The sequence below is a fragment of the Melopsittacus undulatus genome, chromosome 3, assembly GCF_012275295.1.
Source record: "Melopsittacus undulatus isolate bMelUnd1 chromosome 3, bMelUnd1.mat.Z, whole genome shotgun sequence".
Lineage (NCBI taxonomy): Eukaryota > Metazoa > Chordata > Aves > Psittaciformes > Psittaculidae > Melopsittacus > Melopsittacus undulatus.
In genome coordinates, this window is record NC_047529.1 from 12,798,775 (window position 1) to 12,824,097 (window position 25,323).

Here is a 25,323-nt window from a genome sequence, read left to right on the forward strand (position 1 = left end):
TCCCACAGTACGGCAGGAAAAGCTACGTGGTCAAAGGCATGGCCTTTTCCCCGGACTCCACCAAAATCGCCATTGGGCAAACAGACAACGTTGTCTACGTCTACAGGATCGGAGAGGAGTGGTAAGTCTGGCGGTGAAGTGTCCAGAGCCCACTTGGAGGGGGCAACACTCTCCACCATACTGTTGCTTTCTGGGTGTTGGTACAACCCACATCAGAGTCCTGGTCTGGTCCTTGGATGATACGCATCGTGGTGTTCATCATAGAACGTGGAGGGAGTCACTTAGATGTTTCTGTGGTCAGCAGCAGGTGAGATTTCCTTGAGCACAGCTCCTGTGAAACTCTGTGCAAGCATGCTCCAGCTGAACTTCTGTGGGCTTCTGAGTAAAGCCTCTCCCTGGTCCCATAGACGTGGCACATGCCTACCTCACTTCAGCCTCATTTGCAGGTGTGTGTTGTGCTAAAGGCATGTCAGAATTTTGGAGGCTCTTAAGCTGGGCGGTTTTGACATTTACTGCCAAAAATTGGCTTGTAATAGTGTACAAAACTTATATGGGCTGTGTTTGGTAATACTAAAGCAAGCTGAAGTAGGGTAAGTAGAATAGGCAGTATCACTACCTTTGCCGATAGTAATGTTTGTCAACTTTTTTCTGCAGGGGTGACAAGAAGGTGATATGCAACAAGTTCATCCAAACGGTGAGATTCAGACTCCTGTTTAACTCCATTTTCTCCAGTATATGTAGGGTAGACAACTAGAGGCCTCTCTTTTCACACTCACACTGGCAAAACTGTCAGTGGTGTCTGATCTCCAAAAGATACAGGTAGATCCAAAGACAGTCTCTACATTTTGAGGCACGTATTACTTGCCAAGCTTCAGAGGCCTCCTGTTGCTTAGGTACAAACAGTAATTAATGGTTAAATAATCAATGTCATCACTTACAAAACTTTGGGGGCTACTTTAGGCACCAGTGGACAGAATGTCTTAAGGAAGTTGAAAGAGAAAAACAGGAGAAACTGTGAGCCCTGCTGTTTTTCACAGGTTGGCAACTCTAAGCCCCAGGGTTCCTTATTAAACAAAATGTAAAGTGTGTGGAATTCAGTCACACTGCACAGTTTCTGCATGTTTGGCCTCAGGTTTGTGGTTTCAGTCAGGTTATTTCCTTGGCCTTCTTTGTGTTCTGCTTCTCTAGCTTTTTCTGCATGTGTCAGAGAGCAGTCAGCTCATTAGATCTGTGGCAAGGATGTATCTATGAAAGGCAAAGGTGTTATAAATTCCTTACATAGAAAGCCATCTGTATGAGAAAACGCAGTGCACTGACTTACACCTTTTACCTTCAGGAGATAATGTCCAGCAGCTGCCCTAGGCTTTCCAGCCACACACTGTGACACCCACTTGCTCTGTGTCACTAGAGAAGCTTTCTGCTAGGTTGGCCTCTGAAGTAGCCAGTACCAGTTAGGAGGAATCAGCCTCCTGGACCAAATCCCCAGAAGAGAGAGGCAGAGCTGCTTCTAAGGGAGTTGCTGGAGATTCTGTGCCAGGCTTTCTCAAGCTGCCTCTCAGGTGAAAGGCAGCATCAACCTCTCAGGCTCTCCTTTGCTGCAGCACCTGGCTAACAGCCTGGTGCAAGGCTGCTTGCCTCTCACAAGCTTAAATGCTGTGCACAGCATGCATCCATTTTTTTTTTGTATTTTTAATGTAGTCATTCTTTTCTCTTTTCTCTCATTCTTTCATTTTCCTCATGCTTCTCTGCCATTTCTATCATAATAAATCCTTTATTTTTTCTAATGCTATATGTGTGGTTTTTCCCCAGTGTCCAGTTTTCTCCTGTAACTAAATACTGTTATTTACAAATTTTTTATGTGTTCAGTCAAGATGAGAGATCATTCATTGATACCTTTTCCTCTCCTGCCATTTTAAAAACCTGTTAAGTACTCTTCCACATCTTATGAATACAGTCTCACTATTCAGCTTTGCTGGCAAACAAGGCATCCTGCTAAAGGGTCAGGATGAGTATGTAAAATTTGACTTCTATGAACTAGTAGCTGAGCACATTACCACTTTGTGAGGCTGTCTCTAAGCTACTGGACTGCTTGTGGTTGTGATAGATTGAAAAGAAGAGGCTGGCAGGTAAGGAGGGAAACATCCTATAAAGATGCTGGGGACTGTACTGATAGGACAAGGGGTAACAGGTTAAAACTTAAATAGGAGAAGTTTAGATTGTATATAAGGAAGAAGTTCTTTACTGTAAGGGTGGTGAGGTACTGGAATGGGTTGCCCAAGGAAACTGTGAATGCTCCATCCCTGGCGGTGTTCAAGGCCGGGTTGGACAGAGCCTTGAGTGACCTGGTTTAGTGTGAAGTGTCCCTGCCCATGGCAGGGAGGTTGGAACTTGATGATCTTAAGGTCCTTTCCAAGGCTTACTGTTCTATGATTCTATGAAATATATGAATGCGTGGGAAACGGGTAATAAAAAATGTGCCTTGGTCCTTGGTTGGACATAGAAATTGTGAGCAGCTTAGGTATCCAGAGACATTTTCGTGTCTGCTTATAGCTGTGTTTGCTGATGTGAACGGTAAGAGTGCAGGATACAAAATGAAATGAATAAATGAGGGTGTATATATGTCTAAAGCAGGCCCAGATGCTTAAAAAGGAGCAGATGAGCTAGTGAAGCTAGTACTAGTGGCATAGTTCCAAACACCAGCCTTCTTATTGACTGAAATTCTTCGGTTCAAATGTGAAGTGGTTTCACTAACTCTTTTGGCCCTCTGTTACAGTTGGGTTTTGTGATCAGCTTTATTTATCCTGACCCCCACCTCAGATTTTGACAATACCTTTGGTTTGAATTTAATAAACCTGCTTCTACCTGACCTACTTGGTAGCATCTGATAACCATCTTGCTTGTAAATTAGAAAGAGACTATTTCTGATTCATCAAATGAAAGTCCAATGTAGCAGTATTCTCATATCTATCACAGAAGCTGGCAGTATCAAATTATTTTTGGTTTATACATTTTGTTGAAAAAAAACCCCACTTTTAAAATAGCCACACATCTCATCAATAAGTAATCCTCCAATAAGAGCATCCATACTGAACACATTTGGTATAGCTCTGATGCCCTGCTTTAGCCCTTTGAACCTGTTTCTTCACCTCAGCTCACTATCATCCAATTTAAGCTTCAGCATGGAAGGACTCAATCCTACTTTAAGGTCTGTCCAAATGCCCCCATCTCTTCTATTTCTTGGTCTGAGTGGTCTTACTGTTCCTGATCTGTCTTGTGTAGCAATGGGGCAAGAAACTAAGTAGAGTGGAGCTCTTATCTCTGTTTTTACCTCCTCCTTGGCAGAGTGCTGTGACCTGCTTATCGTGGCCAGCGGAGAATATCATTGTCTTTGGTCTTGCCGAAGGAAAGGTAGAGAAACTTGTTATTTGCCTGATTTTCTTTTCCATGCAGGAGCTACCAGGGCTTGCAAGCACCCGGGTTGTAGGGTAGGAGCCATTACTATGTGGCACTGGTCACGGAATTACATGAGTGACTTTTTTTGTTCTGGTTTCCAGCTAGTCCTTGAAGGCTCTGCTGGACCATTTGCTTCTTTTCCCAAGCCTTTCTAGAAATGTGGAAGTATACTCCCAACTTTTCAATTTCTTCTTCAAACTGCCAGAATGCAATGAGCTTCCTGTGATTGCTGGTGCTGGTCATGGACTGGGAAACCTGTGGGGATGTTACACTGGGGGAAATCCACATTTTTCAGACAGAAGCAACATTGATCAGATTCTCTTTCTTAGGTTCGTTTAGCAAACACAAAGAACAACAAGTCTTCCACCATTTATGGGACAGATTCCTATGTGGTCTCGCTAACTTCCAAGTGAGTATGGCATTGCTTTAGCCTACACTGCTTTGGCTCAGTCTCCTACCCACTATTGGCCCTGGTGTAACTGGTGGCAGTATGGAAGGTTGCCATAGTGTCTTTCTGCTGTTAGTTCCTCATCAAGATAATAAAATAGTGTGCTTTCCAAAAGGAAATCCTTCTTAAAATCTGATACCTGGCTCTGCCAGACTGACCCATGCAGTTTGGTTATCCCTCAAACACATTTCAGGATGCAAGTCCCTGTGAGATTACTTACATACATTGATTTATCTAATCCAGTACTTGATAAAGATTAAATTTGCCAATTTCATCTGGCTAACTACTAACATTAATCAAGTTTAAGGGCTAAAGAAAAGTAAAAATACTCTGCCAGCTGAAACTGTGACAGGGCTGTAATTAGGAAAATAAAGTGCAGTTTTAAATTATTTTAATTAAGATTTAATTTTAGCTACTTTAGTATCATCTACCTAAAAAAAATGGTATGTGATGGTCCTAGCAGTGGGATTTTCATTAAATGGTGTCATTCGGGGTTTTGAGTGCTAAACAAATTAGAAAAAACTAAAGCTAGTCCAGGACTTTTGACTTCCTACTGCTGAGAAATCCCTTCAAAATCTGTCTTTGCCTCTCTTCCAGAAGGTTCCTATTTGCTCTCTGTCCTCCTCCCTCTTCATGCCCCCCTCTTTCCCAATCTCTCTTCCCTGTTTGTCCTCCTCTCATTCTGCCCCAGTCACAACTCCCCCCTTTTATTTCTAAGCACAACTCATGCTGTTATTGATATGTATCAGTAACAAATTTGGGATTGCAGTCAACAGAAGACACATATATGATTCCTGGATTGTTACAGTGTTCATACGATTTGTATTCTGTACTTGAATCATCATTAAGAAGTGTTCTTTCTGAACACATTGCATTAGTCCTGTTTCTTCTTCCTTGCTTTTTTCTCCCTGCTTCTGCCAAGACATTAATGCTACAAATAATGGACTTAGGCCTGGAGTGTTTGTCCATATGTTTTTTCCTCTAAATTGCATTGCTTTGGGGGATTCCTGGCATCACAATATCCAGCCTCACTTCTGTAGCATTTCCAATGCAAGGGTTGTTTGATAATCAGAAGTTGCATGCATAGTCATTATTCCACTTAGGGATACTTAGCTTCTTCTCTGCATTTTAGTAATACAGAAAGTTGTTTATTGTGATTTTACATGATGAAGATACTTAACTGGTCACTCTTCTTTCCATTCTCCATACTTTTGTGGAGTTCTTTTTTACAGACACTGATACAGGTACTGGATATTTTTGTGCTAATCATGCAGCTTGTCTTTGGTGAAGGTTCCTTTGATGAGGAACATCAGTGATCACCCTGGGACTTGCTCCTCTGGACAGGAATATGAAAGTTAAGGTGCAAGTCTTACTGCATAATTGCGTCATCTTGTCTGTGTTTCCTTGCAGTGTGTCGGGGAAAGGAATCCTGTCTGGCCATGCAGATGGAACTATAGTACGCTTTTTCTTTGATGATGAGGGCTCAGGTGAATCACAGGTATCAAAACTCCTTTTTCAGTGAGTAAAATTCTTGTTTGTACAGCTTAGTCACCAGCTCAAGAGCTCTGGAAAGGAATCAGGCTGTGGAGAGAGGGCAGATCTGGGGAGGAGCTACAGTCAGTGTTTGCAGGCACAGGTGTTATGGAGCATTGATGAAAACAGACCAGTAACTAGATGCTTAATAAAGATGAGTGTGATGGTAAGAGAGGAAGTTATGAGAATAGTCTCTATGCTTTGAGCTGTGGTGAAAGGAATGTTGTTCTCATTCAGATATTTTCTTTCCAGCTGAAGCAGTTTGAGCATGTCTGCTCACTACCATGATATGCTGAAACCACATATACACTCTACTATGTTAAGAGCCCATCCCAGTCTAGTTAATGATACTGGTCTTACTGGTATCGGGAATCTTCTCTCCAGGTTAAATGAATGGAAGAGTTGATTCATCTCTCAGTCCTGGTTTCAGTATACCTTCCTAGATTGGGTCAGGCAAAGTGACTCCCATGAACTGGACTTTACAGGAGGGCCTCATGCTGGTCTCATGATAGCTGAGCACAGAGGCCAGTTTGGGGCTAGAGCCATTCATGTTTTCAGGATGTTCTTTCTTTTCTATTGTAGGGTAAGTTGGTGATGCATCCCTGTCCTCCTTATGCCCTCGCCTGGGCTTCTAGTAGTATTGTGGCTGCAGGCTGTGATAAGAAGATTGTAGCTTATGGGAAGGAGGGCAACGTGATTCAAACCTTTGACTATACCCGGGACTCATCAGAGAAGGAATTCACCACAGCAGCTGCCAGTCCTGGTGGCCAATCTGTTGTCATTGGCAGCTATGATAGGTATGGTGCTGATGGTGAAGTCTCCCCTTTATAGTGCTCTCTTCTTCAGACATATACAGTGCTTCCTATCTCTGCTTTCTCATCTGTTCTCACAGGTTAAGGGTTTTGAACTGGAGTCCACGCCGCAGTGCCTGGGAGGAAGGCAATCCCAAAGAAATAGCTCACCTCTACACCGTCACAGCGTTAGCATGGAAGGGGGATGGTTCACGCATCTGTGTGGTTTGTATCATCAGTCAGCAACCCTGAGCCCCTGAGGCACACACCAGAGACAGTCTCATGTGTCTCACATCACTCAAAGTGATGTGATACAGGGAGGGCTTATGAGAGTGATCACTCCATCACCTAGGTGTGAGATACAAGGCTGAGACCTTGTGCAAGGGACACTGCTGCAGTCAGATGTATAGTGTGCAGTGTATGAAGCAATAAAATATAATGGCATGGATGATTGTGCAATGGTTCATTGGCAGCAGCAGTCCTCCTTTTTCACAGAAGCATTATAAGGTCAGCATAGCTTCTCTCTTATGCTCATGTTTATGTGCTATATTTCAGTTGAGAGTTGTCTTTCTTCTATTTTCAGCTGTTGGGTCTTGATCTGTCTTTCTCTATTGAGCTAATTAATTATTTAAAGATAATTAATTATTTATGTTAATCTTTCTGCAAATTTTCTATATTAAGTTAAATAACTCTTTAAAGCACTTAAATGATTTTGGAAGGTTGCTACATACAACTTTTCTTTAATAGGTTTTGCATCTTTTTATGTTCAACAATCAAAAATCCTTGACATATTTTCAGACGGAATTATTGAACATGTGAACAAATACTTGCAGACAAGGGGAAGGAGGCAATGGATAGGAGACTGGTGAAAAGAATGGGGATGTTATAAAGAAAAAGATAAAGGTAGAATGATTTTGCTGAAAGAGAGGAGAGATTGGAAGGCTGGGACTGGGAGAAGTGGTAAACAAAGATAATGGGGAAGATGATAATAAAGGTGATTTTTAACCCTTCCTCTCCTTCTGCCATGTCCATGCCAGTATTTGGTAAGCTTTATTTCTCTGAGAATTTCTCAATCTTGCTGTTCTCTCAAAAAAGTCAAGACAGAACTGGTCCTCAGGCATCTGGCGGCTTGAGCCGTGTTCCCCAGAGCAGCCAGGACCTGTGGAATTCTGTCTCACCTTTGATCCTCTTCATGTAATTAGGGTCTGGAATATCTCTCCTTAGCAGAATTCACTGACTGTGTACAATGTGTTTGTTTCCCCAGGGCACTCTGTGTGGAGGAGTTGAACAATTTGACTTCTGCCTTCACAGAAGCATTTATAAAAATAAATTTGAAATGACGTATGTGGGACCAAGCCAGGTAAGAGAATATCCAGTGAGGTCATGTCCCTTGATGAAAATGAGATGCTTGCTAAAACGAGACATATTTGGAGTTCTGCAGCCATGGTTTGTTCATATCAGCTTGTTGGAAAAGTCATAGGGTATACTCCAGGGACAGGGTCAAGGCTGGGTGGAAATTGGCTAGAAACTAAGACAATGGAGTTTATTTCCTGGCTTGTGAATTTGTGTGGGATACCTCCATGCCAAAAGCAGGTTCCTTAAGTTGTCTAATTTCAGGCAACTTCATTCAAAATGAGATAGTAAGGATGAGTTAGCAGTCTAGGCACTCCTCTGTGGTGAGAAGTAAGAGCAGGACTCTCTGATGGTGGCTCCTCCTCAGGGGCCTGAGTAGTCCTTCAGCTGGTCTAGAAACTTCTAAATGGCAGAAGTGAGAATCCCACACTTCTACTACAGTTGTCATCCCATAAAAAGGAATGGTAAAGTTTCTTTAAAAAGTAGATTGAATTGATGTGAGACTTCCTAATACCCAAGTATCATCTACTGTGTAATCTTCCATGGGGCAAGAAGTCTGTGTTCTTTGTGCATGGCCTCATATTGCTTTTTCTGACTTTCTCTAGGTCATTGTGAAGAACCTTTCAACAGGAACTCGAGTTGTATTGAAATCCCAGTATGGCTATGAGATTGATGAGGTGAAGATCTTAGGGAAAGACAGATATCTGGTGGCCCATACCTCAGACACATTACTGCTGGGTGACATCAGCTCCAACAAGCTCAGTGAGGTACTGGAAAATCTGTGGCATTTCTTGAGTGTCAAATGCTTAACTTTGTATCTCAAAGGATGTGTTTTCTGCTTGGAACAATATATCTATTTTCAAGGAATCACAGAATAATATTGAAGAGACCTTGGGAGGTCTCTTATCAAACTTGCTTCCCAAAGGAAAGTCAATATTAAATTTGAATGTCATTGCTCAGATTCCACAGTCTCTCTGTTCCCTGCTCCAATGCTTTTATGTCCTCATGAGGAAAGCTTTTTTGCTAAGTCTTGTTGTAATTGTTATTTTAATTTATGACTGTTTCTCACCCTTTCATTGTGCATCTGCCAAAACAAAAGCCTGGCATCACCATAGAGATCTCTTAAGCCTTCTTTTCTCCAGGCTGAAGAAGCCAAAAAAAAACCCTGAAAACAAACAAACTAACCCAAAACCAAACCAACCAAACAAACCTCATCCATCACTTCAGTACCACAGCTTATGCAATTATCATTTCTGGTACCACAAAATTAATACACTGTCCATACCCTGAACCTCACAATGCACTGAGTGCTGAGCCTATGTGCCAAGCCTGGAGAAAAATGGGCAGTCGGTTAGTACCTGATAAAAGTATTATATAGGCTTCAGAACATATTTGCTCTGTTCTCACAGGCATTCCATACTTTTAGTCAGTCTAATGTTGTGCTAATCAGCGTAGCTGGGAGCAGGAGCTCCTGACTACAGATTTGAGTTGAAGGACACTGATACTTGGTAATCCATCTGAAAATCTGTCCAGGCTAAATCTCCCAGGCTTCTCTACATCATACTGCACAGAGGAGTTTTTTTCTTTCAGTTGCACAGATACGCTCACTTCTTGTAAAGAATAAGGTTGAGGAGTCCATTTATCATCTTTCTGTCTCATTGGAGTTTGTTGAAGCAGTGACTTAGAGCTCTTGCTCAAGGAAGGAAAACAACAGTTGCAGCCTTGGCTTTCAGTTTTGTGCCTCTCTGACCACTTGCCTGTTGTCATCACAGTAACTATTGTATTATCCAGTGCTCTTCTCAAATCAGTTAGTGCCCCACTGGCAATATGCTGATCAGTCATTGCTAACATGATGCCAAAAAAGCATGGTTTCAGCTACATGAGGTGGGGAGATTCTGCCCCCACAAATGGTATAACTGATTCTGTGGAGATTAATTGATGGAAAGGGGCTTTTGGGGGTGCTTTTCATAATAAAGTTTGTCTGAAGAAGGTGGAGAAGTGCCTGTGAAAGGGTAGGCTAGAGGGAGTACATTGGTCACATAAAGGTCTCTTGTCCAGAAGGCAATAAGATACTACATAAAGACATCAGGAGTCTGAAGCAGAGGTTAAAAAAAGGAGAGGGGAGTGAGTAACTTACAAGCTGTGAATGACTGAACAAGTGTTGACAGCTGAAGTGCTGGAACATGACTCCTTCTGCAGTATAATTCTTGCTATCTGTTGTGGGAGTTGAGTGCAGGACAGTGGACCACAGTGCCTGCAACCCTGCAGGAGCTGTCAGCCTGGCATTTGCTCACTCCATGCCCTTGCTTTGTAGGTAGCCTGGCAAGGATCTGGAGGCAATGAGAAGTTCTCCTTCGACACTGAGAGTGTAAGTTGGATGGGACAAGGTGTTACTCATGAATGGTGAATAAAGCTGTGTGTGCACCAGCAGAAAAAGTGTCATCTGCACTTCTGGAATACCCTGTTTCTCAGCACTTTCCTGGACTTACTCTCTCCATGCAGATCCTCATCTGCTTCCTCCCCATACTTGCCTTTTCCACATGCCAGGTACAAAACAAACTCAGTGTGTGGACTGTCAAGTTATATAAATCATAACCCTACAGGAGAGAGGAGCAATAAAAGAGCAACAGCCAGAGAGGAGGATGTTAGAGGTACAGGATCATAGCTTAGCTCCTGCAGGACTGATAGGCCCAGAACTAAAGTCCCTAACCCTGAGGAAAAGCTGTCAGTCACAGGAAGAAGTCAGGGACAATTCCTTACTCATCTCAGGGGTTTTGAGTTTACACTTGTGTGAAGGAGAGTTCTTTTCTGCACACCTCACTAGTAGGTATATGTGCTTACATGGATATTCTGTAAATGTTTATTCCCTTCTTACCTTCAGGTCTGCATGATCTTTAACAGTGGCGAACTGACACTGGTGGAATATGGAAGCAATGACATTCTGGGGTCTGTCCGCACAGAAATTATGAGCCCTCATCTTATCAGGTAAGTGGTATATCTACCTCTGTGGCCAGTTCAAGCATTTTGTGAGACTGACCTCAGATATATACACTTGGAAGTGTCTGACTCTGTAGACACTGGGACCTGAGTAATCTGCTTCTGACAGTGACCAATGGTGGGGTTTAATTGCTCAGTTACACTTAATGGTTGTAAAGTTTTAGAAGGACAAGAGTCCATTTTCCTCTGATACATGCTTATTTAAGCCTGACTTGGCTATTGCTGAAGAGGGACCTCTGTATATAGAAGCATCTCTGCATCAAGCTTATCCGTGTACAGCGTTATCAGGGAATCAAGATGCCAGCAGGACCTCCTCTGTCCCTCTGAAATACCATACTCTATTTTCTGATTCAAGAGAAGGCAGGATCATGTACTGGTCAGAGGTGGAAGCAGCATAACTAATTTGCTCTTGGGGACCCTGGTTCCAAAGGGGCAGCTTCCAGAATGGAGCCATGAATCAGAAAGTTTTGTTCTCCCTTGAGGAAGCTATAGGTACTGTGCAAGAGTCAGAGGTCAGAGAACTGCAGGAGGCCCCATGTGCTTGGGCGAACTGCAGGTAAATCTGGTAGAGACTATGTTATTCAGTCCTGTGAATTTAAAGAGTAATAAAGGTAACAATCATCATTGCCTTCAAATAATAGTGTCCGTGTCAATGAGAGACAGCAGAGAGGCGTGGAGGAGAACAAGCGGCTGGCTTATCTGATAGACATCAAGACTATAGCAACAGGTGAATATAAACCTTCCTCCCCAGTATTTGTCAGCCTTCTTGATTCCTTTGCATTTTCTGTGCCAAGCAGCATATCCTTGCAGGTCTTCTTTGTATTCACTCTACCAAGCATCAGATTCCTGGAGGTCCCCTTTACATTACTTCTGCCTGGCTGCAGACAACCTGTCTTACTTTTGGCAGGTTGGCTGCCTGGTGTGAACACAGCTGTGGGGTGGCTGTGTGTGTCCTGGACCTGAGATTCTGTGCAGTTCAGTATGATGATGATATTGCTGCCTGCATTGCCTGTGCATGCTAACAGAAGGGTGGAAGGAGTTACTACTGTTGATAAGGCAACAAGATAAAATGTCACTGCAGTTTGTAGGGGGTCCTGCCCTAGTTAGGTCCCAGGCATCTGATCCCCATAAGGCAGCACTGAATATTCAGCACTTTGAGACACATTAGGTACTTACACTATTTCCTCTCTTTCCTTCCCAAGTGGACCTTGTTGCTGGCTACAACACTGGCACCATCAGCCATGACAGCAAGATTGATTGGCTGGAGCTGAATGAAACGGGTCACAAACTGCTCTTCAGGGACAAGAAGATGAGGGTGAGGCAGGCACAGCTGGGGGAGTGTGGCAATATGGCATGCTGGGGAGAGGTAAAGACAGATAGATATGCCTGAATGGAGGGATGGAGGTGAAAAACACATTTGAAGTACTCATGATTTTTTGACCACTTCTTTGTGAAAGATAGACTATATTCAGATTACATGTACTGGCAGCATTTGATGTTTGTTTTGAATCACAGCTAATCCTGAAGTCAGTTACTAGACATCTTGCTTCATCTCATCACACTTGAAAATGAAAATCATAGGCTCTTCTGCTATGAGATGGAGACAAGGGGGTTAACCTCAGGATATTGCACTTGAACATGTGCACATAAAAAAGGTGTTCTCTGCAACAGCTTGGTTTATGTCTATAAGATGAACTCTCTAATTATCTAAAACAGCATAGTCACAACCAGATAGCTTGTTTGATATGGTCCTTGGCTTGTGCTGATTCCCAGACCATGACTGATTAATTGCTGTCAAGCTTACCAGCTAGCAGCCAGAGTGCTCAACTTTTTAGTGAAAGATTACAATGTGTGTATCTGCCACCTCACAAACTCTTTACCACAAAGGAGTGTGCTGGAGGTAGTCTTTCTTGCACAAGCACTGTAGTTCTGGTTCTGGGTCATCACAGAACAAGGACTCCTAGAAGTCCTTTTGTGATTCCAGCTGAAACAGACTTCTGTTTGTAAGTGATATGTACATTTCCACAAAGCTGTATTTTCCTATCATGTGAGAAGAGAGAACTTTCCCAGCAATATTTCTCCTTATATTTATTTCTGCAGTCTTTTTCAGTTTAGCTTTGGGTCCTTTAATTTACTGTCTCAACAAGAGACAGTGGCATCATCAAGATTGCTGTTGCTTCTTCCAGCTCCTTTTTAGGCTTCTCAAGAGGCCACAAAGACAACTTCACTAAATATTGCCACCAGCCTAAGTCAGACAGTACCATGATTCTCCTAAGCTATGTCTGCACATGTCTCTCCATCCAGTTTGGTATAGACTAAAATGTATTTTCTTGTTCTTTTTTGTCTGGTAATTCATAAGACTAGCACAATTCTTCCCTCTTTTTCTCACCTTTGCTAGGTGAGGACCATTATGACAAGGAGCAGAGATAGTCAAGGACTTTTAAGTTACAAGACATTACACATCTTTGTTATGGCATGTGTCAAGTTACACCTTCCAAATTGTCAGTTTTGTTTCAGGGCAGTGTATTCTACAAACATCTTCTCACCTTAATGGCAGCAGTTCTTGCAATAGTACTCTACCTAGGATGCACAGTTCAGCCCAGAACAGCTGAGGAAGACCATTCTTGGTCTCCCTCTTAGTTTGCATGAAGGATTTAAGAGACCATTCTCCTGTTCCAGCTCTCCAACTGAGAGGGAACTGAAAAAGCACAATTCTGGTTTATATATGTACATGCCTAGCAGTACGGAAGGCAGGATCTGAGCATGCTGCTTAAAATACTGCAAGGGTTAAAAAAGGACACAAGTCTTGCATAGTAGTGTGTGTAAATAACAGTGTGGGAGTTCTGGCTACATGTGTCAGAATAATTATACCTAATGGGTAATATGTTTAGAGGTGCTTGCTCAGATGTTCCTGTGATGTTCATGTGAGCTAGCAGTCCAGATATGAGCCCAGCTGAGCCTTTTTCTCCTCTTCCCCCTCTCTAGTTGCATCTCTATGACATTGAAAGCAGCACCAAGACTACCATTTTGAACTATTGCTCCTATGTGCAGTGGGTCCCAGGCAGTGATGTGGTGGTGGCTCAGAACAGAAACAGCCTCTGCATTTGGTATAACATTGATGCTCCAGAGCGAGTCACCATGTTTCCTCTGAAGGTAAAACTCTGGAGACCTGGATTACCTCCAGCAGTTTCTATTACTTCTTGCTCATGTGTGTGGGAATAGTTGCAGAAAGGAGACAAGGAGACCGAAGGGAACTGCTAGTTTCTTCTGGACAAAATATGAGCTCATCTGTCAACTTTGTGACAGGCACTTCTGACAGAAGATGGAGATAGTTAATATAGCAAGGAGCTGCTCAGTGTGAGCTCATTCAGCGGAACATGAAATGAGCAGAGCTGTTGTAGTGCTGTCCTCACATCCCTGCTACCCTGCATACTTTAGGAGGACATGGGTATGTTGATAGCTGGTTCTCTTTCCAGGGGGATATTGTAGACTTGGAACGGCATAATGGAAAGACTGAAGTGATAGTATCTGAAGGGGTGAACACTGTATCCTACACTCTGGATGAAGGCCTCATAGAGTTTGGAACTGCCATTGATGATGGGGATTATCACAGGTAAGTGCTAAATAGATCACATGGTGATGGCAGGTAGCCCACTTCATGTAGCAAGTGTCTAAGAGTCAGCAATCCATGAGTTACAGCAGCACAGCTTTCCATACAGAGTTCAAATTCAGGTGATGAGTATGATGTTGGTGCCGAGTCTGGTTATAATGTGCAGCAGAATCCTTCAGGAGTTCCACCTTTTCACCCTCACAGCTCTGTGGTTTCAAGCTCAGTGGCACAAGAAACTGGCCGCTGTGGTCCCAGCGACACTGACAGAAATTCACTGAAGGCAGTTTTCACTTAACTGCAGTGAACAAGTGTGTCTTCTATAGCAGCCAGATGTGAAGTGGTACTCAGATGCTTTTACTGCTGCCCCTCCAGGGATGGTGCATGGAAACATTCAGGAGTTGTGCAGGGTAAAAACTGCTTGAAGCAGTCATGGTAGACACCTGGGCACTGCTGGCATTGTTATAGGGCTTTAAAATTGACCAGCAAATAAAATTCATATATTCATAGAACTATTACCACTTGAGAGACTTCTTTGCACTGGGGACTTGCTTCAGACACAACACTTTGGACTTGCCCCACACTGCCTGTAGCAGAGCATGTGCCTCTAAGTAGCCCAGGCAGCGATGACCTAGATCTCTGAATTTTTCTCTGATATGTCAGGCCCAGTGTTAAACAATCCTTTTCAGAACTGGTCACACCCAGATTGCTTTGCTTTCAGTGTAACTCTTGTTAGGAAGCTCCTGTCTCAACATATGACTTTCTTCAGAGAGCTCTTCTGTTACTGAAAGTCTGCAAATCTCTCTGTCTCAAGGGCTACAGCATTTTTGGAGACACTGGAAATGTCTGCAGAGGCTGAGGCCATGTGGAAGACTCTAAGCAGACTGGCTTTGGAAGCTAGACAGCTGCACATTGCAAAGAGGTACAAAAAGAAGCTATATCATCTTTAAGGCTTAAACACTCTCTTTGATGAATCTCTCAGAGAAACCATTGTCCTGGAATATTCACTGCACTGAAGAATTAAGTGTTCTGCTTCCAGGCAAGAACTTCACCCTTTCATCCTAGACAGTAATGCTAGAACTGAGGTCAGGAAGACATCACTCTGTAGCATCAATTTTTGCTCATGGAACCCAAATCAGTATATAGGGAGGCTACGGGGACCTGGCAGACATGGACAAGCTCAGTGTGTCTCTGAAGCCTGGGGAAGTGAAGCAGGAGCCCTCGTCGTGTATGTGGCTTTTCCTGTGGAGCAAGGCTAGAGGGCACATCTTGGCAAAATCCTTCTCTTGAAGCAGGGTTACCCCACCTCTCCAGCTTGCAGAGCTGGGTCTGCTGCCCAGGTTCTGATTTTCTTCTCTGGGACCAAAAGTGGGCAACAAAACCCACTTATTGACCAACTGCTTTGCTCTTTCCAGGTGCTTTGCAGCTCTGGGCAACATGGCAAAGGCTCAGTTTCTGCATGAAACCAGTATCATTGCTGACCGGGCAGCTCAAGAGCATGTAAGTCAAACTTCTTTTGCTGTGCGGGGCAGCTGCTTTCCTTTTCCTTGCATACACAATTGTCTTCTTTGTCCATGCTCATCAGTATCCTGCTACAGACCAGTACTTGGCTGTGTAGAAACTGTTTACATAATTCTTCATCCGTACCTGCCGGGTCCCTCTTTTGGCTAGTCATTCCATATTGCTCCTGTCTTGTCACTTCTGTGATCCTCAACTGTCTTCTTTTGTTTCTGTAATGACACAAACCCCACTTGCAATCACCTCCCTTATATCATTCCACAGCCCATTCTTTCACTCAGTAAACTGAGTAAGCTAATTGATGTTGTCTGCAGGGTGGGGATGGTACAGACCATTATCTGGTGCGAGCCCGCTTGGCCATGCTAGACAAGAACTACAAGCTGGCAGAGATGATCTTCCTGGAGCAAGTGAGTAGAAGAAATAAGGAGCAGAAAAGGCATCATTTATTTCTGGGAAGGGAGATTTGTGCCCTGGTGTGAAAGAGAAAAGGAAGAGATTGTTTATTCCTTGGAGAAGAGTTTTTTTTCCTTGAAACAGAAGGAAGTATTTCTTGTTCCAAGGTATAGGATTGCCCTGAGGTGTGTGAAAAGGGTAAGGGAGGATGTATATGCTTGTAAAGGAGATGGTACACATTTTCAAGTGTTCTCTGCACACCTGACCCTGCCGTCTATGAGAGCTCAATGGCAATGTGCCTGCTAAATAGAGCCTCCAAGTTGACACTTTACTCTCTGACACAGAATGCCACAGAGGAGGCCATGGACATGTACCAGGAGCTGCACATGTGGGATGAATGCATTGTTGTTGCTGAGGCCAAGGTATGGAATATAGCTGAACTTAAGTCTTCTGGCTGGGAGTCCATTTGAGGTCTGAGTTCTCTCTACCTGCCCTATCAGGGCCTCACTTCTGCTTGGAGGGGTTCCAAGCAGATGGGAAGGTTGCACTGATGTAAGTGTGGACCTCAGTGAATAGTGAGGAAGAAAAGCTACTGAAATTGGTTTAGGAGTGTCTGGGGCTTTGAAAAAGAAAGGTGATGCAGAAAGGTGAATAAACCACAGGGCTGTCTTTGTGGTTTATGCTGACTGGGCAGCAAGAGGTCTGGTGCCATCAGCTAGCTGTTCAGAGCCTGCAGGGTGAGCAGGACAACATCTTGCCTTGCCCATATCAACCAATGCTGCATTTCTCAACAGGGACACCCAATGCTGGATAAGCTACGTCGGGATTACTACCAGTGGCTGCTGGATACTCAGCAGGAAGAGAAGGCTGGGGAGGTCCAAGAGGGACAAGGCGACTACCTGGCAGCCATCAGCTTATACCTGCGGGCAGGGCTGCCAGCCAAAGCAGCGCAGCTGGCCATGAGCAGGGATGAGCTCCTGACCAATGGAGATATCATCAATAGGGTCTCCATGGCACTGATCAGAGGGGAACTGTATGAACAGGTGAGTGGTCGACCCCACTGGACCTTCTTCTTAGTGGTGTCAAACCTCTTACCCTGTCCTGTGCCTTTGTGAGATACAGGGGGACTGAGCTGGAAAGTAGCGGAGGTAATTCTGTGTTGATAACTGGGAGAAAATCCTAACTGCATCCATTGTATATATATATGAGTGAGGTCTAGAACTAGTAGGGAAGATCATAACTCATTGACAACATCAGCTGAGTTCAGTAATAGTCAAGGAGGCCTTTGGGAAAATGGGATAGTCTAAATGGAAAAGCTAAGGAAGAACAGAGATGGTTATGAGACAGTCTGACCGTGAATATCACAAAGAAAAGAAGCGATTACTCTCTGTGTCTAATAACACAAAAATGGGTACCCATTTTTTAATCTGTCACATTAGGTGACATTTAAAACAGAAGGATGTTTTTCACACAGCACATAGTCGTGTTAATGTAAGAAAGCAGTGCTGAGTCTGATCAGTGTACAGGTTGATCTCCTGGCTAAGAGAGGCCTCTTGCAGATGTTTAAGAAAGAAAAATGAAGAACAGGGCAGGCAAACATAGGGTGATGCTTCCCCTAGCGTACTTCTGTGGTTTCCATCAGTTTGCAGACTACAGTGTACCTGAACAAGTTTGGGGTTATGTGTGAGAGCTTTTGATAAATTTTACTTTTGTGAGCTTGTTAAATTACTGTTTGAACCATCTGTACTTTTTGTACAGTGTTGTCTATGAGTTACCCAGTTCAGTATGTGCTGTGTGAAAAAAACCCAAACAAAACAGTTCTTTTTTGCTGGCCTATTTTATGTGCCCTGCTTAAACTACATTTCTCCAGTCTCATTTTACCTTGGGAATTTTCTCACCATTTCATTTGACCCAAGAGAATTTTGTGCTTTTCCAAACTTGTTACCTTTTCGTAAGCCTTCAGCTGAAAGAACAACTGTGAAACAAAATGCTGCCATATGGAGGTAGGATCTGTCAAAAGCCATGAAATATGATGATGTGAGGGCATCATGACACAAACTCAGGAAGCTTCTACAATGCAGATTGTCAGAGATGGATAGATATAATTTAGGAAAGGCCGGTGTACACTTGTTCTATTCTTACAATCTTTCTCTAGACGTGTGCTTTCACCCCCATTCAAATACTGAGGAGAATGAATCTTTGGTCTGCCAGAATGGCCTTTCTTGTATTATATTCTAAGTTCTACAAGCTTTGAACTTCATCTCACCCTGTTGGCCACCACCCTTTCCTACAGGGTAAAAACTGCTGCAAGAGACTGAGCTTTCCCCTTCACTACTCATGCTGACAACTCTGGTACAATCATCTGCATAGTGGAGCTCCTAGGGGCCATCGTCATAGAGAGGCTGTTGCTGCCCCAGCCCCTGTGCAGAGAAGGGAGGTTGTCTCAAAAAACTCTTGTTAGAAGATGGTGCACCAGAAAAACTTTGGGTATGTTGATCAGCAGAGAGGACAGTAGTCTCAGCACATGCAGTCTTTCCTTCAAGTTCTCTTTACCACCATGTTCTTGGTTAGTAGGAAAGGCGTAGCTAATGGAGAGGTCTTTATGGCAGGACTGACAAACTCTGTACATGGGACTGGTAGGGTACGTGATGGTGTGGGGTGATAATGGCTCTGGAAACTGTCAGCTTGTATTTGTCATTAGGCTGGAGACCTGCTTGAGAAGGTTGGGAACGCACGGAGGGCTCTGGAGTGCTATTGCAAAGGCAGTGCTTTCCTGAAAGGTACTGTGCTAAATATGTCCCTCCTGCCATCCATCCCCAGCAGGAGCCTAGGTACTCTGTCGTGGTCAGCATAAACTATTGCCCTGGAGCCCAGAGATGCCTAGATTATCTGAAGTTTCCATATATCATTTTATTCAATGTATATGTTTTCACATAGTTGTACCTGCACACACAGTCCCAGAACAGCATCCTGTTCCCAAGGCCTAGATCATGCTGACAGCACCAGCATGGACCTGTTCCAGTTCTCCACAAGGTCCAGATTGCTGAGTAGCCTGTAGCTGGAGTGGATTAGACAATCACCAATCCCCTCCCACTGTGCCACATCCAAGCCCCATGTTTGCCCCACAGCTCTGCTTCCTTGCTGGATTCAGCACCACAGCTCTCATGTCCCCTTACAGCAGTGGAGCTGGCTCGCCTGGCATTTCCTGGAGAAGTTGTGAAGCTGGAGGAGGCCTGGGGAGACCATCTGGTGCAACAGAAACAGCTGGATGCTGCTATTAACCATTATATTGAAGCCAGGTGGGGACAGGTGATGGATGTATAAGCAGAAGCATGTTATGGATTTGATAGGATCCGCTTAAATCAGCGGCTTGAGTAAACCTCAATTCCGCTTTGCCAATGCCCCTGGTGCCTATGTGCAGTCTCTGCTGACCCTTAGGATACTATGGATGTCTTCCTGCATCTCTCCCAAGGTCTTTCAGCCCTGATTACTCTTCCCTGCTGTTCTAGTTCTTCATTCTTTCCCCTTAGCTTCGCCAGTTACTCAGATCCTTTTTGCTGCTCTAATCCACGGAGAAGAATTAAGCAGCAGACCACTTTGATCTCCTTGGCTTAACTCAGCTGGAGTAGATGGCTGCTGGCTGGCTGTAAAGAGTTATGGTTTTAATGCTAGGTGCTCGATTAAGGCCATTGAAGCAGCCTTGGGAGCCAGGCAGTGGAAGAAGGCCATCTACATTTTGGACTTGCAGGACAAACAGACAGCAGCCAAATATTACCCCAAAATTGCCCAGCACTATGCAGCTTTACAGGAGTATCAGGTGAGGCTACAGACTACAATCGTTGATGCTCTGTGTGTCACTTAGGACTTCTGAGTATGATCATTTCCCTGCAGGTTGCAGAGGAGCTGTACATCAAAGGAGACCAGATCAAGGATGCCATTGACATGTACACACAGGCTGGGCTCTGGGAACAGGCTCACAAGGTAAAATCAGAAGTCAAAGCTTCTGGTGACCTCACCCCACTTGGTAAAATGCCTTTCTTTGGGAGGTAGTGATGCTTGTGCACCAACACCTGATCAACAAGCACTCTTCCCAAAGGATGAATGTGGGGCCATTCAGTAGTCACCAAGACACCAGTTCCTGGTATTCACATCCTGCATGTCCATTCTTTACTTCAGCAGCCTCATGTGCATGCATCTGTGACACCAAAAGCCCTCTCCAAGGGGGTCAGTCCTGTGTGTTTTCATCACAGTAACAAATGACTACCCATTCTCTGCAGAGCACACAGCATGTATACCTGTTTGTAATGGGAAGGAAATTGGTTTTCCCTTCTTCTTTACCATCATATATGAAGAAATTGCTGTGCAATGTGCTGCAGTTTCTCCTATGTGTGCTCCTTTTGGCAGCTGGCAGTCAAGTGTATGAGTCAGGAAGATGTGTCTGTGCTCTATATAACCCAGGCCCAGGAGATGGAGAAGCAGGGCAAGTACAAAGAAGCAGAGAGGTGAGCATCTTCCTTGGTACTAGTCCAAGACTGAGCCCTGAAAAAAATGGCTGTAGTGAGTAGAGTACTCCTGGCAGGAGCAGAGTTTGGAACTGGGGTTTGGAAAGGTCAGAGGTACTTTCTCTGCATGTGAAGACCTAGAGTTGGTATTTCATAGTTCAAAGGAAGAAAAGTCACTGTTAATGTATCTTTGTCCACCAGGACAGAAAGGAGGTTTGGGTGAGGTGCAGCTTTCTCACACAGCAGAATAAACTTGGCAAGGCTTTTTCCCACTGCAGAGTGCTGCATCTGATCTGTCATGGTCAGCTGAGGATAAGATATGAAAAGTGTAGTGTTTCCCATCCAAGTTACTAATGTTGTCATTTCTAGATTAATAACAACACAATAAGGTTAGTAGGTACAGCGACAAACACAGGTGTATATCTGCTGCCAGGGTACCTGATCTCAAGTATGCCCATACATGAAAGGGAGCCGGTGGGATCACACTGGCTTTAATCTTTTGGATGGCCAAAAGTCAGCTGAGCTGACATTGCCATGTTATCATCCCAACATGACTAACAGCCTCATGCTGGAGGCCAAGATGAGAACAGGTCACAGAAGCCCAGAGGTTCCCTCCAAGTTAGAACTCAGGGGGACAAGTAGAAACAGAGGGAATAACTTTGCCCTATTACAGCTGATGGTGGCAAACAGAAGGGTTCTATCCAAGCAATGTTAAGCCTTGTAGCCCACAACAGTCATGCAGCACACCAGTCATGCCTCTTAGCAGTGTGCCCAGGACCTGGCTCCAGCTGCGCAGGATCCAGAAACTGCAGGGAGTGGTCATGTTCTCACTGAGCTATTGAATGTGTTTGTGATCACAGGCTGTATATCACTGTGAATGAACCTGATTTGGCCATTGCCATGTACAAGAATTGTAAGATGTATCATGAGATGGTTTGCCTAGTAGCCAAGTACCACAAGAACTTACTCAGTGACACCCACTTGCACCTGGGCAAGGTGAGTGCATCTCATGGTAGGGGATCAACTAAGCCAAGCAGGGACAAAAGTGTCCTTAACTCATTGTCTCTAATTGCAGGAGTTGGAGGCAGAGGGACGCTTACAGGAGGCTGAGTACCACTACCTGGAAGCTAAGGACTGGAAGGCCACAGTAAACATGTACAGAGTGAATGACATGTGGGAAGAAGCTTACAGGGTAACAATCATTTCACACCTGTCCCACTGTGCAGGGATCAGCCTTTAACTGCAGGATCCTGGTAGGAACTGCTCTGTCCCTATTCGCTGCAAAATTTGAAGACTTGACATACACTACCTAGCCTCAGCAAGTGGCACAGCACTGGAGGCCCTTGTGCCTGCTGCTCTGCAGCATTGCACCCCAAAAGCAGGGCTTGACCCCTAGCAGCTCTGCAGGACTGCCTTCCTCCAGTTGCTGCTCTGCTCCTAACCACTGCATCATGTTGCACCTCAGAGGTATTGCTCTGCCCATAGCCCCTGCTCAAACACTGCTCCCCTTCAGTGTGGACACAGATTTCCAGGGGTCACTTCTGCTGACCTAACAGTAGTGTGCGCCATGCTGAGGAGGCAGTAGTGTCTTTCCTACTCTGCCATATAAGCCTTTGTCTCACTTTCCCAAGTTCAGCGGTGGCTACAGGTGGGTTCCTCAGGAGAGAACAGTTGTTTTTGGTGCTCCTCATGATGACAGGCATCATGTGAGAGGAGAGTCCTGGCTTGTTCCACTGAAGACAAAATGGATGCATTAAGCTTTTCTGCTGTCTTTTCTTTGGACAGGTGGCCAAGGCACATGGGGGAGCAAACTCCTATAAACAAGTGGCATATATGTGGGCAAAGAGCCTGGGTGGCGAGGCAGCTGTGAAACTCCTCAGTAAATTCGGACTTCTGGAGATGGCCATTGATTATGCAGTAAACAGTGGGTAAGCAGGTCCATCAGCCCAGCACCTCTCCCATCTGCCTGACCTGAGAGAAAAAGGGTGTTGCAAGATAAGTGTATGCACATGGTAGCTGCAGGTTCAGGATGCAGCATGTCTTCCCACCCCAGCTGTACTTCACACAGACGTTCCCTTTCCTTGACGCATCAAACTTTCTGTCCACCTGTTAGTCTCTGAAGTGTCAAGTCAGAGCTGGGCAGGCAAAAGCAGTTTATTTACCCTTTAACCTCAGCAGAGTGGCCTTGAGAGAGCTGCTGCACACAGGAGGAGGTTTTCCTCATGTCACTGTACTCAAGTAACTGCTTGCCAGAAGAGTTGTCTCCCCACTCTGCACCTGGCCAGCCATCCAACTGCACTGTCATTCACTGCTGCTCTTCCCCAGCTCTCCCACACTGCTAGGCTCTGGGGGAGTCTTTTGACCTTCGCTCAGGTTTGAACCAAAAGTCTCTGTCATGAATACCAAGTGTGAAGGAGCTGAATTTCCTTAGTGGGGGCTCTAAAAGCTCCTATTCTCTAGAGGAATGGGCATTGCCTATTCATTTGGGACCATTTGCATTCCTGTCCCTCCTCTCCCACTGTTTTGTGCTCTACTTGATGTCGTGCTATTTTGCTGTTGATGAAGGTAAGCACTCACAGCACATAGCCCTGCTCTCACCCCATTTTCTCTTTCATTGCAGGGTCTTTGAATTTGCTTTTGAACTTGCCCGCCTCTCCATGAAGCAGAAGATGCCTGAAATCCACTTAAAATATGCCATGTTCCTAGAAGATGAGGTAATTTTATCCTCTGGAATAGGTGGGAGTTCTGTGGTCACTCAGGTAATTGAACAGTTGTCCTTAAGGGCTGCTGCAGCAGGCACTTTTATGGCTGCAGTCACTGCTTACCCAAAAGGCTCCACAATTACAGCCCCCCAGCTTCCACACATATCTTTGCTTCATAAATCCTCTCTGCCGCCTGGTGAGTAGAGGAGGTCGATCATGCGATGGCATCAGGACAGGAAGGTATGCAAATAAATTCCTTCCTCTCTCCTAGGGCAAATTTGAAGCGGCTGAAACAGAATTTATTAAAGCTGGTAAACCCAAAGAGGCAGTGCTGATGTACGTATTGTTCCCCATCCTGGCCTGCTGCATCTCCTCTCACTGTATGATACCAGCCTGGTTGCTTCTCTAGCATTGGGCTGCTCCTTGCCATCTGTCTTGTTCCATCTCATGTTGATTCCCTAGGTTTGTGCATAACCAGAACTGGGATGCTGCACAGCGTGTGGCTGAGGCTTATGACCCAGACAGTGTGGCTGATGTGCTTGTAGGACAGGCACGTTTTGCTTTTGAGCAGGGAGAGTTCCAGAAAGCAGAGGCCTTCCTCCTGCGAGCACAGAGACCTGAGCTGGCTGTAAAGTACTACAAGGTGAGCACAGTCTGTAGCAACATTATTGCCTTCCTCACTGAACAAGAACCCAATTTGGATGGAGGAGTGAAATCCATATCCCACCTCTCCCTGCCAGCTTAGTAGCGAAAGAGAAACCATTTCAGTGGTTCCTAGTAGAACTTAATTCTGACCTATTCTTAGGAGGTAGAGATTTCACAACACAGCTTAGCTCTGGGAGGAAGTATCCTGTCAGAATATGGATGGCCCTTAGAGGTAGCACAAGTACGTTCATTTGGAGACTAAGTGCCCATTCCACAGAGGTACCTAGGATGGATGAGCACTTTCCTCTGAGGTAGCTTGTGTGAATGGATAGGCATAGGTGTCATTTTGGGAGAGAAAAGGATTTGGTTGTGCTGCTGTGGTTGTTTCTTCCAGTGGGTCCTCTGGCAAGATGATAGGAGAGGCTAGATGTGTTATTTGATGCCAGGAGTGGGAGATCCTGATGAACTGGTGAAAATTTCTCCTTCCCCTTGTGCTTATGCAGGAGGCTGGAATGTGGAGCAAGGCCCTGAGGATCTGCAAGGAATACGTGCCTAGTCTGCTGGAAGAGTTACAGGAAGAGTGCAGCAGGGAGGCTATCAAGAAGGGCTCCAAGTAAGGAATGCTGTGGTCAGGCTACAGGGAACAGGGAGCTCTTTCACTAGGCCTTACTGACATAGCCTGATGGGATCCCTGACATCCCTTTGTTTCCTTCTTGAGGACCTGCTTCTTGCTGCACAAGTTTCCTAACATCTCTCCTTCCTGCTCTGGGGGACTCCAGGCTTGTTCTTACCATCTAAGGTTTTCCTTGGATGTCTTCTTACCACTTACAGTTCTCCAAGGTCTCCTGTACTGCAAATGCATCTCCCCAGGGTCCTTAATCAAGTCTGAACTCTGCCTTGGCTGTGTACATTCCTTGTCACATGCTCAGCTCCCTCTGAGGTCCCTGGCTTACCTCTGCTGTGCACCTTCCTCCCCATGTACAGGATCTCTGTGGCAGAATCCCAATCTTTCTCACAGTCTACTTTTCTCCCCACAGTGGAACAGAAGGGCTACTGGATCAGGCACGGGAGTGGGAGCAGGCTGGGGAACATGCCAGGGCAGTGGACTGCTATCTGAAGGTGCGGGATCCCAGCAACAGTGCCCTGATGGAAAAGTGCTTGCTGAAGGTACAGTTAGGAGCTATGGTTCCCTTCATCTGCTCTGTCGGCTCCTACAACCTGTAGTGCATCCTAGAGATAACGCAGTCACCCCAGGGCATAGGGCACTGCAGGCTCCAGTCACTGCAGAGTCTGAAATCCTTTATGACCATTGCCTTGAGATATTAAGGACTGTGTGCTTATCCTTCACTGCACTGACATCCTTGCTCTGGCACCACTTCCA

General features: G+C 44.9%; 1 protein-coding gene across 1 annotated transcript in view; it reads left to right on the top strand.

Annotated features, from left to right (window-relative positions):
• Positions 1-25,323, top strand: part of IFT172 (intraflagellar transport 172) — a 33,515-nt gene that overhangs the window by 433 nt on the left and 7,759 nt on the right. Inside the window, exons 3-35 of the mRNA XM_005147394.3 lie at positions 9-121; positions 655-694; positions 3,343-3,408; positions 3,783-3,862; positions 5,312-5,399; positions 6,017-6,231; positions 6,327-6,450; positions 7,490-7,585; positions 8,184-8,345; positions 9,893-9,946; positions 10,460-10,563; positions 11,217-11,302; positions 11,778-11,890; positions 13,561-13,728; positions 14,052-14,188; positions 14,997-15,104; positions 15,598-15,682; positions 16,015-16,107; positions 16,438-16,515; positions 16,888-17,136; positions 18,795-18,873; positions 19,272-19,392; positions 19,766-19,910; positions 19,985-20,074; positions 20,498-20,595; positions 21,456-21,591; positions 21,671-21,787; positions 22,381-22,523; positions 23,216-23,309; positions 23,569-23,633; positions 23,760-23,940; positions 24,446-24,555; positions 24,980-25,109. Of these exons, the coding sequence (XP_005147451.2) occupies positions 9-121; positions 655-694; positions 3,343-3,408; positions 3,783-3,862; positions 5,312-5,399; positions 6,017-6,231; positions 6,327-6,450; positions 7,490-7,585; positions 8,184-8,345; positions 9,893-9,946; positions 10,460-10,563; positions 11,217-11,302; positions 11,778-11,890; positions 13,561-13,728; positions 14,052-14,188; positions 14,997-15,104; positions 15,598-15,682; positions 16,015-16,107; positions 16,438-16,515; positions 16,888-17,136; positions 18,795-18,873; positions 19,272-19,392; positions 19,766-19,910; positions 19,985-20,074; positions 20,498-20,595; positions 21,456-21,591; positions 21,671-21,787; positions 22,381-22,523; positions 23,216-23,309; positions 23,569-23,633; positions 23,760-23,940; positions 24,446-24,555; positions 24,980-25,109 (3,768 nt within the window). The remainder of the gene's footprint in view (positions 1-8; positions 122-654; positions 695-3,342; positions 3,409-3,782; positions 3,863-5,311; positions 5,400-6,016; positions 6,232-6,326; positions 6,451-7,489; positions 7,586-8,183; positions 8,346-9,892; positions 9,947-10,459; positions 10,564-11,216; positions 11,303-11,777; positions 11,891-13,560; positions 13,729-14,051; positions 14,189-14,996; positions 15,105-15,597; positions 15,683-16,014; positions 16,108-16,437; positions 16,516-16,887; positions 17,137-18,794; positions 18,874-19,271; positions 19,393-19,765; positions 19,911-19,984; positions 20,075-20,497; positions 20,596-21,455; positions 21,592-21,670; positions 21,788-22,380; positions 22,524-23,215; positions 23,310-23,568; positions 23,634-23,759; positions 23,941-24,445; positions 24,556-24,979; positions 25,110-25,323) is intronic.